The following is a 14539-nucleotide window of genomic DNA, read 5'->3' on the forward strand; positions in this document are numbered from 1 at the left end:
TGGAAATAAAAAAAAGTTGGTTTGAATTTATACTTGCAAAGAAATCACTGCAAAACGAACTTATCAGAAGTTAATTGGAGTTCTGACTGCAAACGGAAAACTTTATTGATTCCAGTCTTTAGAACAGCACAAGAGGAGCCTGAAAAGAGTCTAAACTAAACTTAACTTGGAGTCAGTACAAAATATACATTAGAAAATCATCACAATCAGCCTTCTTTAACCAAAGAGATTCCAAATTTCCATGTTTTTCATCAGCTAAGGTCAGGAAAAAAGCTGTTTTTCAACAAAGGCACTGATGTTGAGTCGAGATAACTCCCATCTCTGGGTTATTTTTTGAAAAAATATCCTAATTCTGGAATTTTTTCAAAGTTGAACAGAACACTTATTGGTATTACAGTAGACAATGACGGAGTGTTGATAAGGAAAGTGGAAAAAATGAATCATTTTTACTATAAAAGGAAAACGAGTGGCTCTATGATTGAACCCTGAGGTACACCAAAGACAAAGTGAGCTGAGAGAACCACAACATTGAAAACTGAAGGAAAACATCTAACTCAACTGTTGGACCTCTTGTTTTAAGAGGTTTTTAGAGCTCGTTCAATCCTTCTCTGATCTGAATTCTGATCATTAGAACAGTTTATGTTTTTATACTTTTTTGACAGTATTTGGTAAACCTTTAGGATTCAGTAGAAAAAGTCCCTGAAAACATCTTTCAAGCATCTTCAACCAGTTCCTTTTAGAAATCCTGAAGAACAGGATCGGCTGACGAACAAAACAAACTGACTCTTGGAGATTGTCCAAATGCCTCTTAAAAACAGGGAAATAAACTTTTATATGGACCGAAGGTTCAGTTGAATCGATTCCTTCTGATGATTTGAGCGCAGTACTGAACGAGGAACGCACAGTTGCAGACTTACTGACCTGCAACTGTGCAAAATACTTTCCGCCAAGAATAATAAGAGCCGTTTGCTGCAGGCATGTCTAAAAATAAAACAGGGGATGGACCACCAGCGCTACATAATGAAGCCGAGGGAGGCAATTCTCTGCATTCCTTATGATCTTCATCGTAGACAAAAACAGAATATCAAAACTACCATCCCAGCACATGAACTAAACTAACACGGAAGTTTCCCTTTTACCCAAGAGAGACTAAGTTTCTTGTTTGGCTCAGACTGAACTGACACTTAGTGGCCATCTTTACTTTCCTTGTGAAGATAAATCTTTGCTTTATGAGGTGTCAGACACTATGAACCTCTATCAAAAAAACAATGAGTTGGTCCCTAAAAAGGTAGAGGTTTCCAGAAATTTTTCATAATTCCACGGAAACATGATTTACATTAGTTGATGGCACAGATGTTCATAAACCCGCAGTTCACCTGCATTTAAAGATCAGAGTCCTGAAGATGTGGAGAACATCTCAGAACAAAAACAGGTTAAAGGACTAAAGAGATAAAAACTATGAAAGGGTCTTCAAACAGCAGAGACAGCAGTTCAGACAAAAGCCTTCTTCACAACTGCCCTTACGGGTGGAGACGGGCCGTCTGCCATGGAAATGTGTCAAAACCTGCATGGGCACGCAGGTGGCCCACGCCAAATATCAAGGTCGTAGACCGCCCAGTGGACGCGTAGAGAGAAAATGTTCATGCAAGAGAGGCAAGGGAAGGCAAGTTTGTTTGTAGATTGAATACATTAATTAAATAAATTAAAGTGCTTTGCATACAACATGAAAAGAAAGAATCAAAATAAATAATAAAGGTGTCATCATTAAAACTCAATTTGAAGAAGGCTCAGAAGAGCTGAATTGAAAGTAACAGTGCGGATTTAAACTTTTGAATAAAAACTAATCAGATGTAGCTAAGAACAGGTGGGTCTTTAACCTGGATTTAAATAAACTGTTTCTTCTGATCTAAAGCTTTCTGGAAGTCTGTTCCAGATCTGTGGAGCATAGAAGCTGAATGCAGTTTCTCCGTGTTCTGCACTTCTTTAAAGCTTTACAAACCAGCAACAGCACTTTAAAGTCTATCATCTGGCAAACAGGCAGCCAGTGGGGAGACCTCAGAACTGCACTGATGTGGTTCTTCTTTTTTGGGATTTGAGAACCCGACCAGTTCTGAAAGAGCTGCAGTTTCCTGATAGATTTTTCTTTGGTCGTCTTGTAAAAACACTGTTACAGCAGTCAAGTCGACTAAAGATGAAACTTTCTCCGCATACTGCTTTGACATCAGATCTTTAATGCTTTCAATATTTTTTAAGATATTAGGGTGTTTTTTAATGTGTTTATCAAAGTTTAGGTCTGCGTCCATCAAGAAGGTGAGATGCAGGCAGGTCGTACCCATACAAAGAAGCCCAATAATGCTGTTCACGTGATAAGTGCACGCAGCCTGACTGTTACACATGAGATTAGTGTAGTGACATTTTGAAAACTGTTTAGATTTTCACTTTTTTTCCCCCCACATTTACAATCAGACAGTGTAGTTTGTTTGGACATTCTGCAGGCGCCCTACGAACACTTACGCATCCACGTCCACATCCCATCCGTGCAGCATTTGCGTGCTCAGTAAGGTGCTAGTACTCGCACCTTACCAACGACTTGAGTGTGGCGTAGGGATACCGTATACCTGTACGTCATAAGTGCGTTTAACTTACATCAGCCTTACGAACACTTCACCATACACTTACCTTAGGCACGACAATACCATTTTCACGACGTCCCGTTCTAGCCGCAACAGAACTTCAAAACAGACTTTAGCTCTTCTTAAGATGCAGCTGCCCCTCTCTACGACCCTCCATGGACACGGACCACCCAAGAGGGCTCCGCTAGTGCTTCAAGTCCGGTTTGGGGACCCAAAAAAGGTTTGAAGGGGGGGTGCTGCAAGAAGAATACAAGAAAAGTAATGGGCTTAAAAACCTTTTCATTCAATGCTCTAAAAAACATCTTAAAATGTATTGTAAATTAAAAACAAGACAAAGAAGAAACACAAGTGCGCCATACTTCTGGATCACATATAGTCTCTAAAGATATACATTTGAAATTGTTTAGATTTTGTGTTCACAGTTTAATCTAAAGCTTCTTTGAGGAAAAAAAAAAACAATGAAAAACTTGTCAGATTATCTTATTTTGAAAAGGTTACAGATGAAAAATGCTGATTTCATTTAAAATATTGTAGCACAAAAACATCTGAATGACTGTTTTTCAGATGGTTTCATTTCTATAATAAGATGAACTAGTTTGCTCAAAGAAAACTTCATTTAATATTTGTAAGAATTGTAAACTTTGCTTGTTTTAACCTAAAATATTAGCACAAAAATGAATACAATCAAACCAGTGAAGTCATTTTGCCAGGAGCTGACATAACTCTCTGGAACCAGTCATGTTCCTGTAAAGGCTTTCACGAGAACATTGTTCCTCCTTGTTATGGCGAGCACGTGAACACGCCCGAGTTTGTTCTTTAGGCGTCCTCACAGCCAGTCGTACCGTCAACATCCCTGATGTGCACCTGATTTGATAAATAATCACATGGGCACTCAGTCCCCAAACGCCACCCTCCTCTGGAAGAAAGTCAGCCATGCTTAATAAACAGGAAGTAGTTTGTGATAACAATCTGCATGGGCTGTGCCTGCGGTGATGTCATCCAGAGGAAACCAGCACAGAGAGACTCGGCTTCCTTTTAAGGAGACTAAAGCCGGGCGACTGGAGCCGGTCTTTGTGTTGCACATGTCAGGAAGTGCAGAGTTTGGAGCAGCACCACGTACTGAAGCGGACCCTGCATGGCACCATGAGCTTCCATGTGAAGCTGAAAGCATGCTTCAGCGGGGGATGACCCGTCTGCAGCTCTGCAACGCGTCCCCAGATGACCGCAGCCGAGTAGAGGAGACGGAATAGATCGTCTTTATTTATAAAGCAATTTCCCAGACAGAATCACAAAGTGCTTCACAAAAGGAGCTCAACATCAAATGAAAACACAGAGAAGTAACAAAATACAATAATAAAACAAAACACAGTGAAACGTATAAAGCAAGGAATAAAAACAACTAAAACCTGAATAAAAACGTCTTGACCTGAGATTTAAAACACTCAACGGAGTCAATCTGACACAACGACAATGAAAGGGAGTTCCAAAGACGAGGATGAGAGACGTCCTCTAGCCTTAAAGCGGGTTTTAAAGTAAAGATTGTGACTTGTAATGGTTTATTTCAAGCAGTCAAAGCAAGAATAATGCACAAAACAATACAATCAGCAGTTATACATTCATACAAAGATGTATCAAACTTAGGATAATTAGACATTAAATCAAAGATTGCTTGAAAAGGGGTGGAAGGAAGCAAACTTCTATAATCCCACGCCTGTTCTACCATAACCATTTTATTTACATGATTTATCAATATCCGGTTCATAAATTCTATCTGATGCCTTACCAACAGTTTCAGGTCAATACAAATCCTTAAGTATCAATAAATCACATAAAGATGAATTACTTAATAATTATGTAAAATAACTATTTTGGAAATCAACATAGCACAGGCAGATCGGTTATCTAAAATATATGGAGATTATTTTCATCAGAAAAATTATGACTATGATTAAAAATAAACACCATATCAGGAAAAATAGACACCATTTCCGAAATCATCATAGCATTTGAAGACCAAGTATCAAAAGTTAAAAATACGTCCAGATTACATTTCGTTAGGAAAATCATGAATCACTTTTTGGGGCAAGTGAAGTGATATAATGAGATCAACCAGCTTCAATAATTGATGAAAAAAAAAAAAAAATAATTGGGTTGGAAGAACCCAAGGAACGGGCCAAAGAGGACGAGGTTAAAAGGTCAGATATGTACATCGGGTTTTGACCACGCAGGGTTCTAGAAACTAAAAGTAGAATTTTAAAATCAATTCGAAATTTGACAGGTAACCAATGTAAAGCAGACAACAGAGGAGTGATGTGTGTGTTTGCTGCTTCCTGCTAAAAGTCTTGCTGCAGAGTTTTGGACAAGCTGAAGTCGGTTTAGGGAACGTTTGTTAAAACAGGTAAAAAAAAGAGAGTTACAGTAAACTTAACGAGATGAAATAAAAGGGTGGATAATTGCAACAGCAGCTTCTTCTGGCCCATTGAGGCTCAGACTAATCTGCTGTAAATACTTCCCAACACCTCAATGAGCTCTGGACAGCCCGGCCGCACCATGCAGTCCTCCAGTCATAGGGTTCAACTGACCAACAAGATCATCTGGGGGAATCTCAAAATATGAGAGCATTTCAACACTTTTCCTCATCCCCTTTATCCTGTTTTTGAGAAAGAAAAAAAGGTTTCTCTCTGCCATCTCTGTGGCAATTCCTTACAGATAAGGACGACAAACGCAGCGTTTCACCTGAGAAAAGGTGTGAAAAGAATTGTTTAAAATGTGTTTTGTCAGAGTTTCTGCCTACTTTGATGGGATGAATGTCTTGTAATCCAGGAAACCTTCAAGACGATGGAGGACATGTGGGTCAATGGGAGCAGAAAGAAAATCTCCATTTATGATAAAACTGCAGCTTCATCAACTGTCTGAACCAAAATTTGAAGCACATTTTTGTAAAGCTGTAGTTTGAGCTGCCACACACGTAAAAGGTTCAGTTACATTACCAAACGAGAACTAAAAAGCTAACTTTCTCTTTTTTAACATTTTCTTCAAGTTTTACCCTGTGAAATTCTGAAAACGGTTCAAATTTTCACTTTTTTTTCAGATTTACAATCTAGTTTTTCAGACCCTTTAAGATGATCCTGAGAAAAGTAGCGACAAGCAAGAAGCAGTTTTGACGACACACAAACTCAAATCAGGTGTGAACAAGGGCTGACAGGAAACCAGCACACAGCAGGGAGCGACTGCTTCAAAATAAAAGTCAAGTTGATTAGATAACCTTGTTTAGAACTTGATAAATAGAGGAGACGAGGACAGAAACAGCCAAAGTAAGAAAGCCAGAGGCCTGTGTTAAATATATAAAGATGAAATGTGCTGTGTTGGAGCTGCTCAAGTACAAAATGATTGAAATATTTACGCAATAAAAGTACTAACTAGTAAATGTCTGAAAAAATAAATACATTTAAACAGAAAAGGAAAATACTGCCCCCCCTCCTTTTTTTCTTTATAAGCAAATCATTTCAAACAGCGGAAATCCTGGAAAACAAAAAGCAGCATAAGGGGATTTCTTTAATCCTTTTTAGCCTCATTTGTCTGCCTCTGCTTGCAGCTTGATGATCGACTGGCTGGCGAGTAATTACCAAATCCTTAAGCTGCTCATCAACTCAAATCCTGCGTGGAAGGACTTCTCTAAATAAAACTGTCACACATTTTCAGTTCTGAAGTGTCGCTCTGCAGCAGCAGCTGGAAGTTTGTGTCGCAGAAACGAGAGTTAATTGTCTTTAAGACACAGTTCTTAGTTGTATTTTATTGGAGGAAGCACATTTATTCTTAAGAATTCACCAAATTAAAAGCTTCTGCCGGAACATTTTGTTTCTAGTAGGTTGAAATGAAGCGAATCAGCCTCTCACTGGTTTATCATTCAGTCATTTTCTGTTTAACTTTCTCAAATTTTACAGGCGTAGTTCCAGCCTCACCTTTACCCTGCCTGTTTGTTTGTGCTTCATCTTAACCCTGGAAAACCCACTGAGTCAAAGTTGAGTTTTTAATTTTTTATTATTAATAATAATAATAATTAATAAACAAACATAAAAAAAATCAATTGAATAAATTCTTCTGGGGTTCACAAAGGAACTTGAGTTTGGTTTTTGCCTTTTTAAAGACTTTTTGAGCTGTATTTTGTCCTCCGCCACACTTGTGGATCATCAATTCTTCTACTTTTACTCTCACACTTTTAATAAGATCTAATCCTCTTATTTATTTCTTTACAGTCTCCTTCAAATCTGCTTTTTTTTCGAGCAGTTCACAACCTCAAAATGACGTTTGATTTAGGTTTCAACGTTATTTGATTATTTTTATTGATATATTGATCCTTTTTTTTGTTTTTAAAAACATTTTCACATAACATTTAAATTAAATTAAACAAAGGCGGAACCTTACTTAATAAATTTATTAATTTTTACATAAAAAACTAACTGAAAATCTTTTTTTAACGTGAAAAATATAGAAAACAGATTTAAAAGAAAAGAGATTTTTTGCCTTGATGAATAATTATTGCATCTTTAAGCGATCATTAGTTCGATGAATCGATTGCAGCGTAAACATTTTTTGACCGTTTGTTTTTTCTCTTTGCTGATCTAAGCACTTCTGTTCCACGCGATACCGCCCAGGCCTCAGGAGTTAACCCTCAGGTGCAAACACATCATGAGCTGACTGTGGACTGGGTTTACGTGGATTTGCTGGACTCATCGGAGACCCATTTATTCGAAGGTCCCGCCCAGTTGGAGCGCGCTCCAACCTCAGCGAGGGGCTGAACTCTTTTCTATCTCTCTGTCAGCACTCGTGCTTATGAAAATAACCCTCTTCTTAGTGGATTGGCATGCTGGGCATGTAAATGCAGGCCAGGCAGGTCAGCTGATGCTCCGCAGGGCAGCAGATCTCACCCATTCTATAGAATCGTAGCATTTCAGAGCTGGTAGGAACGTATAAACATCGTTATCTTTGTTCCAAAATGAGTTCAGTGTCAGTAAGGTCAGTGTTTTCACACCTTCTTGTGGGAGGATGCTAGTTCTGCACAGAACTGGCTCATTTCCTCTCCAGGGAGGCGACCCATTTGAAAATGAGCTAAATTAGTCAAGGTCCGATAGGGATGGAGTCCATGTGGGTCAGTAATTTTAGCTATCAGAGAAGAGGAGAGATGGAACTCCTGGCCTAGTTTTGGTTCATCTTCTAACTGGAGACAGATAAAATCCAGACCAACATGCTTAAGCGTGACCGGAAAAAAAAAAATAAACGCAAGACATTACAGCTTTAAAAAAGGCCATAAATTCAATGGAGCCATTGTGTGAACATGGGTGAGTTAAAGTGACACCCCAGCCTCGCTGAGGTTCTCCATGTACAGCAGAACCTTCTCTGTGAGGAGGAGGGTGGTAATGTGTGAATGATCTCACTGTCTCCATGACTCCTTAAGTCACCAACCCTTCTTAGAGCACAAGACAAGCCTGAGCTCCTGCTGCCGCATAGACAGACTCACACAGACTCAGCCGTTCTGCACACTGTCTTTACTTCGTAGCTGCTGCTTTGCAGTAAAACACACTTTTTTTGGCCGATTTAGTTTGATTTGCTGAAACCGGTTCTGGCAGATTCAAACGTCACCGTCTTTTTTTCTGCAGAACCTTGGCGTTTTGTTCAGATCATCCAGGGTTTGGGGGCAAACAGGAGCTGTGCGTCACTGACTGCTGTTAGAGTGTGACCTCATTCAAATCTTTAGGCCACGGACCGTTTTAATGCCAGATATTGTTCTTAATAATCTTGTTTTATCACGATATTTTTTTCTGCAGTCCAAGTTATAAACTGACCAATCAGATGCTCAATAAACGTAGCTGGTCTCACGTAAAATTTGTAAAACGTGGTAGGGGTCTGGCCTTCCAAGAAGCTTACTCCTGATTGATCTCCATAGAAACATTGACTTAGACAGACTTGGAACTAATTCCTGCTTACTGTTGTCATCTAGCTTCAACATGGCGGCGTCCATATCGCAAAATAAATAGCGACTGAATTGTCTTCAATTGGTAGCCGGAATAAACCATTTTCTGTGGATGACATCACACTTAGTCCAACTTTCATATACAGTCTATGCTTGTTACATATTATGCTCGGGGTTTGGGTACCACAGAGCTAAAGAATCCACATGCAGGAATCACATAGCAGGTCTAAGCATGATAGCTTTTTGATTGTAAATTAAATGTGTCATATAACGAGGAAATAATAACGATTATAACGAACAAAAATTCCCTTTATTTTTAGTTCCAGGGAGTTTGTATTTATTTTTCCTTGCAGCTTATCTTTTATCTTACATCCCAGTTTCAGGGACTTTGTTTTGAAAGGTTCCTCCCCAGCAGCAGAAACCCCTGAAGCATGAAGAACAGTAGTCATTTCCGCTGTCTCTGCTCTGCATTCACTGACTTATGCAGGTGAGCTGCCACACCTGCACAAACAGAGTGAACCCCGCAGATCAAACATCTCGGTCTGAAAGCACCCTTAGCAGATTTACCACAGAGATGCTATAGCTTTATCTATTTATCAGGTTTTCCATGTCTGCTTTTCTCATTTTCGACAGTGGAAATGTTCAGGTGAACGTTAGTATTTATCTCCATACGCAGGAGGTGATCGAGGTTTGCGGTCTTCTTAGATCCAAGTGTTTGTTCCCCCACATGGATCCAGAAAATACAACAACCGAGAGTTCTATTGGGCTCTATTGGGCTAAAATACACCGTTGACTCACAGTAACCTGCACAGAAACACAGATTTTTTGTTCTCCATTACTTCCAGTGACCGTCTCGAGGAAATGCATTAGCAGGCATTCAGTCATCGTAGCTAAAGGGCTGCAACCTTAGCAAAGGGAAGGAAGTGCACACACATGCACACGGACAGCAGTCCTTTTAAGGACAAATCCCTGTTTTTGTCAGTCTGCTGAGTGGAACATGGAGTCTCTGAAACTCATTAACACTGAAATCAGCCTGGAGCTCCGACACTACCCAGTGGCTCCCCTTTTTGAAGGGGGGGAGGGGGGGTCCTTTCTGAGAGTTTGACTGCAGCTCTGCATCATTACAATGAGCATGGAACACATAAAAGAGTCATAGCTGTCTCAGTTTTCTTCACAGTGACTCATCAAAGCTGTAATGATGTTTAATCGTCTGATTTTAGGAATACAAATCAATGATACAACGAGGAAATTAGACAGTCAGAGTGTAGTTTGTGTGGACTGTCTACGGACACGTCACTTGCACGCCACGTGGACGCAACATTTACGTGCAGTCAGTGAGGAGCCAGTACTCGCACTTCACTAACAACTAGAGTGTAGCGTATTGTACGACAGCATCATCCTTAGGTCATAAGTGCGCGCAGCTTCCATTAGCCTTATGGATACAGGACAAAGGTACGTTCCACTTTCATTGGCCGCACTGCGCTGCCCTTAAGCTGCGGCTGCTCCTCTCTACGACCCTCCACAGAACCGTACGACCTGGAAAAACCTGCAGCATCCATGTGGGTGCATGTGGAGAAGGCTCTTATTTGCAACCCGCTGCTTTATCCTTTCAGTCGGTCTAATTATTATGCTCAAAATATTTGTTTTTTTTTGACTAATGATTAAAAAAACCTCTTAAACATAGAAGGTATTTCAGATGCTCTCTGGTCCATAAAGACTAACATTCTGCCTGAAAAGATCGCCTGGATGATGATGTCAGATGTTTCTAGGATGCATTTGCGTGGATTCATCCATCCGATGTCACCAGGTTTAGATTAAACTACGCTCGGCGTGTTCAGAACGTGAACCAGCCGAGTTGAAGGTGTCTCACCTCCTTTCTCCCTCCTTGTGTCCTCTCCCTGTTAACCCAACTCCAGGCTGAGGCCAGGCTGGCAGCAAAGCGAGCCGCCAGAGCAGAGGCCAGAGAGATCCGCATGAAGGAGCTGGAGCGACAACAGAAGGAGGTACACAACCGGACACACACACACACATACACACACACACACACACACAATTCCTCCACAATCCACTGAGGGCCGCACATTCAATCCTACCCGGAGTTTTTCCTCAGAATAATGTTGGGAAACGTCAATCTGTTTTCATTCTTCCTCACACAAACGTTTGTGCTGCACTTCCTGGATCCTGGATCCGGTGGGTCAGAAAAAAACGGATTGAGGTGTCAGAAAGGTTGTGAAGAAGAAGAAGAGCAAACGGATCAACACTGAGGCCCTGAAACCTTTCTGGATTTGGTTTCCAAGGCAAACATTATTCATTTCTGAACTTCAGCTAAAAAGATCAAAGCAGCGTTTATTTTAATGGTGCGAAAAGAGGTAGCCTAAAAACAGGAAGAGAACTCTAATCTTAAGAAGAAATTCACTAGAAAGTAGTCAAATGGTCTGTCCATGCAGCAAGTCAAGCACTTATAAAAATATAACCAAAATCTAGAAATAAAGACTTTCACACAAGCATTCGCAAAGGGAAAAATAAGCTAAAAAGCGAATAGTTTGTTAGTATTACTTTAAAATTAATGTTCTACAGCTCAATAAATATTTATAACTAGTTTTAATCAAATTTTTATTTTTTTTTAGTTTTGTTAACGTAATTGTTCTTTGTTTTTATCACAGTGACAAAAGCTAATGTCAAAATACCACCTTAGAAATCCTCCTAAAATCTAAAACTGTCACGTCTTCTTAGAACCTGAGTCTAATGTTGTTGAATACAGAAATATTTGTAATTTATGGTTTTTTGTATTTTCTTATTGTTTATAAAATGTTTGTTCTTAGCTTCCTTTAGTTTAATTATGTCAAACAAATAAAAATATTTTTTGTTTTTCTGTTTTAGCTGGTATAAAATGAATTAAATCGACAAAAATCTGTTTTTAAATTAATGTTTTTTTAAATAAAAATCATTTTTTTAACTGTATGTAATCTTCACAGTATTAAGTTTATTTTATTGATTGCTAATTTAATTTTTTTTTACCCACAAGGCTTAGGTTAAAAGGTTAATCCGCGTCATAATAACTTAAAAGCAGACTATAGTCTGGAATTATTTGATTGTTTTTGGAAGTGCTTTTTAAAAATGATTTAAAAACATTTATAATTGTATAAATCCAATTCTATTTCTGGTTTAAACTTTTGTAGAGTTGTGTTTGTGTCTTTGTGGAGCTGCAATGACACAAAGAACCAAGAACCCGACCCACAAACGTGTGATTCTGTGGAGAATCTGGTTTCCCTTCAGGTCTGATTGAAGGATTATTGATTCGTTTTCACTGCAGGTCAGGAAAAGACCCTAAAGTTGAGCCTCACACCTGCTGTGTGTCCTGCAGGAGGTTTGGGTTTGAAGCTTTTGGTGTGTAGTTTGGGGTCAGAGGTCTTTCCTGCTTTAGCACCCTTGATCTTCACGGCAGGAGGCCTCGCTTTTTCTGACCTGACTATTTTTAGTCTTGTGTAATCTCAAATGGAAGGAGGACTCTGTAGTTTGTCCATTTCTGATCTCCCGCTGATCGTCAGACCTTCTGTCAGTGCAGACATGAAATCCTCCAACCAAACATTTCTCATTTCAAGCTTTGCTTTAAAAACCCACTCTAATTTAAAAAAACTATTTCCTAGACTTGGATTTTGCCTAAAATCAGCATAATCCTAATTTAAAGACCAGTGGAAATGCTTCAAAGATGATCAGAGTGAGACTAAACCAGGATCTACTTAAAGATGGACTGAAAAACCAACAGGGTTTGGGGAAAAAAATCGAAATGGGCCTTGAAAGGAAAGAACTCGAGAAAGGCAGTTTTTAAAGCAGCTGAAATAAAAGTTCACAACGTTACGATGTAGAGACTTTACGACTCCAACAGAACGTTAGTCAGCTGCTGGACCTCCTACTCCGTCTGATAAGGGGAGAAGGTCATGTGAGGAGAAGCACATTTTAGGGTTAGAATGGAATTATAAAGACTTTTATTGTTATTGCATGAGGTACGTGCAGCCAAACGACCCTCATTAAACCAAACAGTCGCACACAAACACACACTAAGGTTGTTAGTGCTCTGGAGAAACGTTCCTGACCTCCTGCAGGAGTCCTGCTGTGACTCAGGCTCGCTCCTGTGCAGGACGTCCACTGTTCACAGATGTTCTCTGGAGTCTTGAAGTCCCACTCTGATCATCTTTGGATGTATTTTCAAAGCCTTCCCAGTGGTCTTTTAATCATACTGATGCTATTTTTAGCCAAAATCCCAAATATCTGTGCCGTTTTATAGGGCATTGTTTCTGCAGAGCGACGGGAGTTCGTTAGAAAGTCACCTCTGACTGTTGTATGAAGAAAGCCTGACCCTACTTCCCGACATCCATTTGTTTACACTCTCTCCCACTATCTTACAGTCCCTCAGACCCCCATCCTAACATAACTGGTGCAATAAAAATGGCGAGAGCAGGAAGACAAAGACGTGCACGGATCTGTTTGTCTGACAGATGCATCAGAATGGAGCAGGGAGCTTGTGGCCCCGCCCAGAGTATTTTCTACGTCACAAATATAATCTTCTTCAACTGCGTTTCTTTGGCTGCTCCTAATTCAATTTGAATAAAGAAATAATCTGAAATACAATTTTGAGCCTAGTTTTGTTAATTTATGTCTTTAATTATCAGAAAAATGAAACAAAAACTTGTTAGAAACACCAAAAACACCATTTTCCCAGCGGGGGTCTTTAGAGCTGCTGAACCATCTGTGGCTTTTTACGCAGAAACACATTCTGAGGCTCCAGATGGCAGCAGGACGAGTTTCTTACTGACTGATTCTGTTGAAGATAAATCTGTATTTAGCAGCTCTGACCGCTTTAAGGTCTGACTCTGTGATGACAGGGTTTTCTAAAAAAAAAAGAAAGTGGCATTTATTTGTAATTTTCCTTTCCTTTTAGGGGGCTTGAAAAGTTTCCCATCTGGTGATTTTTCAAAGTTTTAAAATGTGTTTGACCTGAAGGATGCAAATCCGAGGTCACGATAAGGGTCATCCCCCTCTGACGGCACAGCGGCGGGTTATTTTTATAGGTTTTCTGCGCGGACGCGGACCTTTTCTCCTGATCATGTGTACATACAGTAGATTAGTGGTCATGATTAAGTCTGCTTGTGGTGTGTGCCCCTTGAACCTTTTAGCCGACTTGTAAAGTAGCTTAGTAGGGTGCTCTCCTCGGTTCAGTCTGCCACCGAGCAGGTGTTGCTGCAGGAATGTCGGCGCGCGGCGCCGGCAGACGCTCGTGGACTCTCGTGGACCCTTGCAAAGTGGAGGCGGGTTTCCCGGCTGGACTGTTAGAAAAAAATCCTCCTGGTGGAACCTTTTCTGAAGTCTTTTGGTGAGATCTAAGCCTGCATGTCTGGTGGCGGTGTTGCCTGCTGAAGGATGCCTTTACCGGATCCCTGACGGCAGCAGGACGGCTGGGCGGCGGCTGAAGGGGAGGGGGCTGAGGGCGGTCTTCACCGGACGCCCGAGAGCCCCTGTATCCAAGAAAGGGAACTCGGTGAGTGGAACAGGCCGGGCTGCAGCTCGGAGACCGATTGTGTAAGTCCGGGTGAATGGACTTAAGACGGAGTCCGGCTTATCTGCTAATTGGGCGTCCAGACATGACTTTGTTATTGTCGGAGAATTTTTGTGAGGCGGGAAGCTGAATTTGGTTTGGAATTTATTTTTCCAGAAAACTTCCAGGAAGATATGAAAGCTTGATGAGGTCAGAGGTCACTGAAGTAAAGCAAAGCAGCAGTCAATCCTGCTTTTGGGCAGAAACGACCGCAGACATGGAGGCCACAAATCTGGATTAGCCCTGAAGGAGGAGTTTGATTCGTGTTTGTGGTTCCAGGGAAAGATTTTTGTTTTGGATTCACTGGTGGAAGAAGAAGAAACAAAACAAAAAGAACAAGTT

At 40.4% G+C, this 14539-nt stretch overlaps 2 protein-coding genes across 10 annotated transcripts in view; one reads left to right on the forward strand and one right to left on the reverse strand.

Annotated features, from left to right (window-relative positions):
• cd28 (CD28 molecule) overlaps positions 1 to 5661 on the reverse strand; it is a 31852-nt gene extending 26191 nt beyond the window's left edge. Inside the window, exon 1 of the mRNA XM_078939736.1 lies at positions 5428 to 5661. Coding sequence (XP_078795862.1) covers positions 5428 to 5515 — 88 coding nt within the window. The 5' untranslated portion in view covers positions 5516 to 5661. The remainder of the gene's footprint in view (positions 1 to 5427) is intronic.
• lrrfip1a (leucine rich repeat (in FLII) interacting protein 1a) overlaps positions 1 to 14539 on the forward strand; it is a 33571-nt gene that overhangs the window by 5397 nt on the left and 13635 nt on the right. For all 9 annotated transcript variants that reach the window (XR_013652823.1, XM_023950464.2, XM_023950466.2 and 6 more), the window contains exon 2: positions 10521 to 10607. Coding sequence is in view for 8 of the 9 variants with exons in the window: in XM_023950464.2 (XP_023806232.1) it covers positions 10521 to 10607 (87 nt within the window). In the remaining variant the exon portion in view is untranslated. The remainder of the gene's footprint in view (positions 1 to 10520; positions 10608 to 14539) is intronic.

The sequence above is a fragment of the Oryzias latipes genome, chromosome 21 (genome assembly GCF_053564925.1).
Source record: "Oryzias latipes strain Hd-rR chromosome 21, Olatipes_Hd-rR_3.1".
NCBI classification, from domain to species: domain Eukaryota; kingdom Metazoa; phylum Chordata; class Actinopteri; order Beloniformes; family Adrianichthyidae; genus Oryzias; species Oryzias latipes.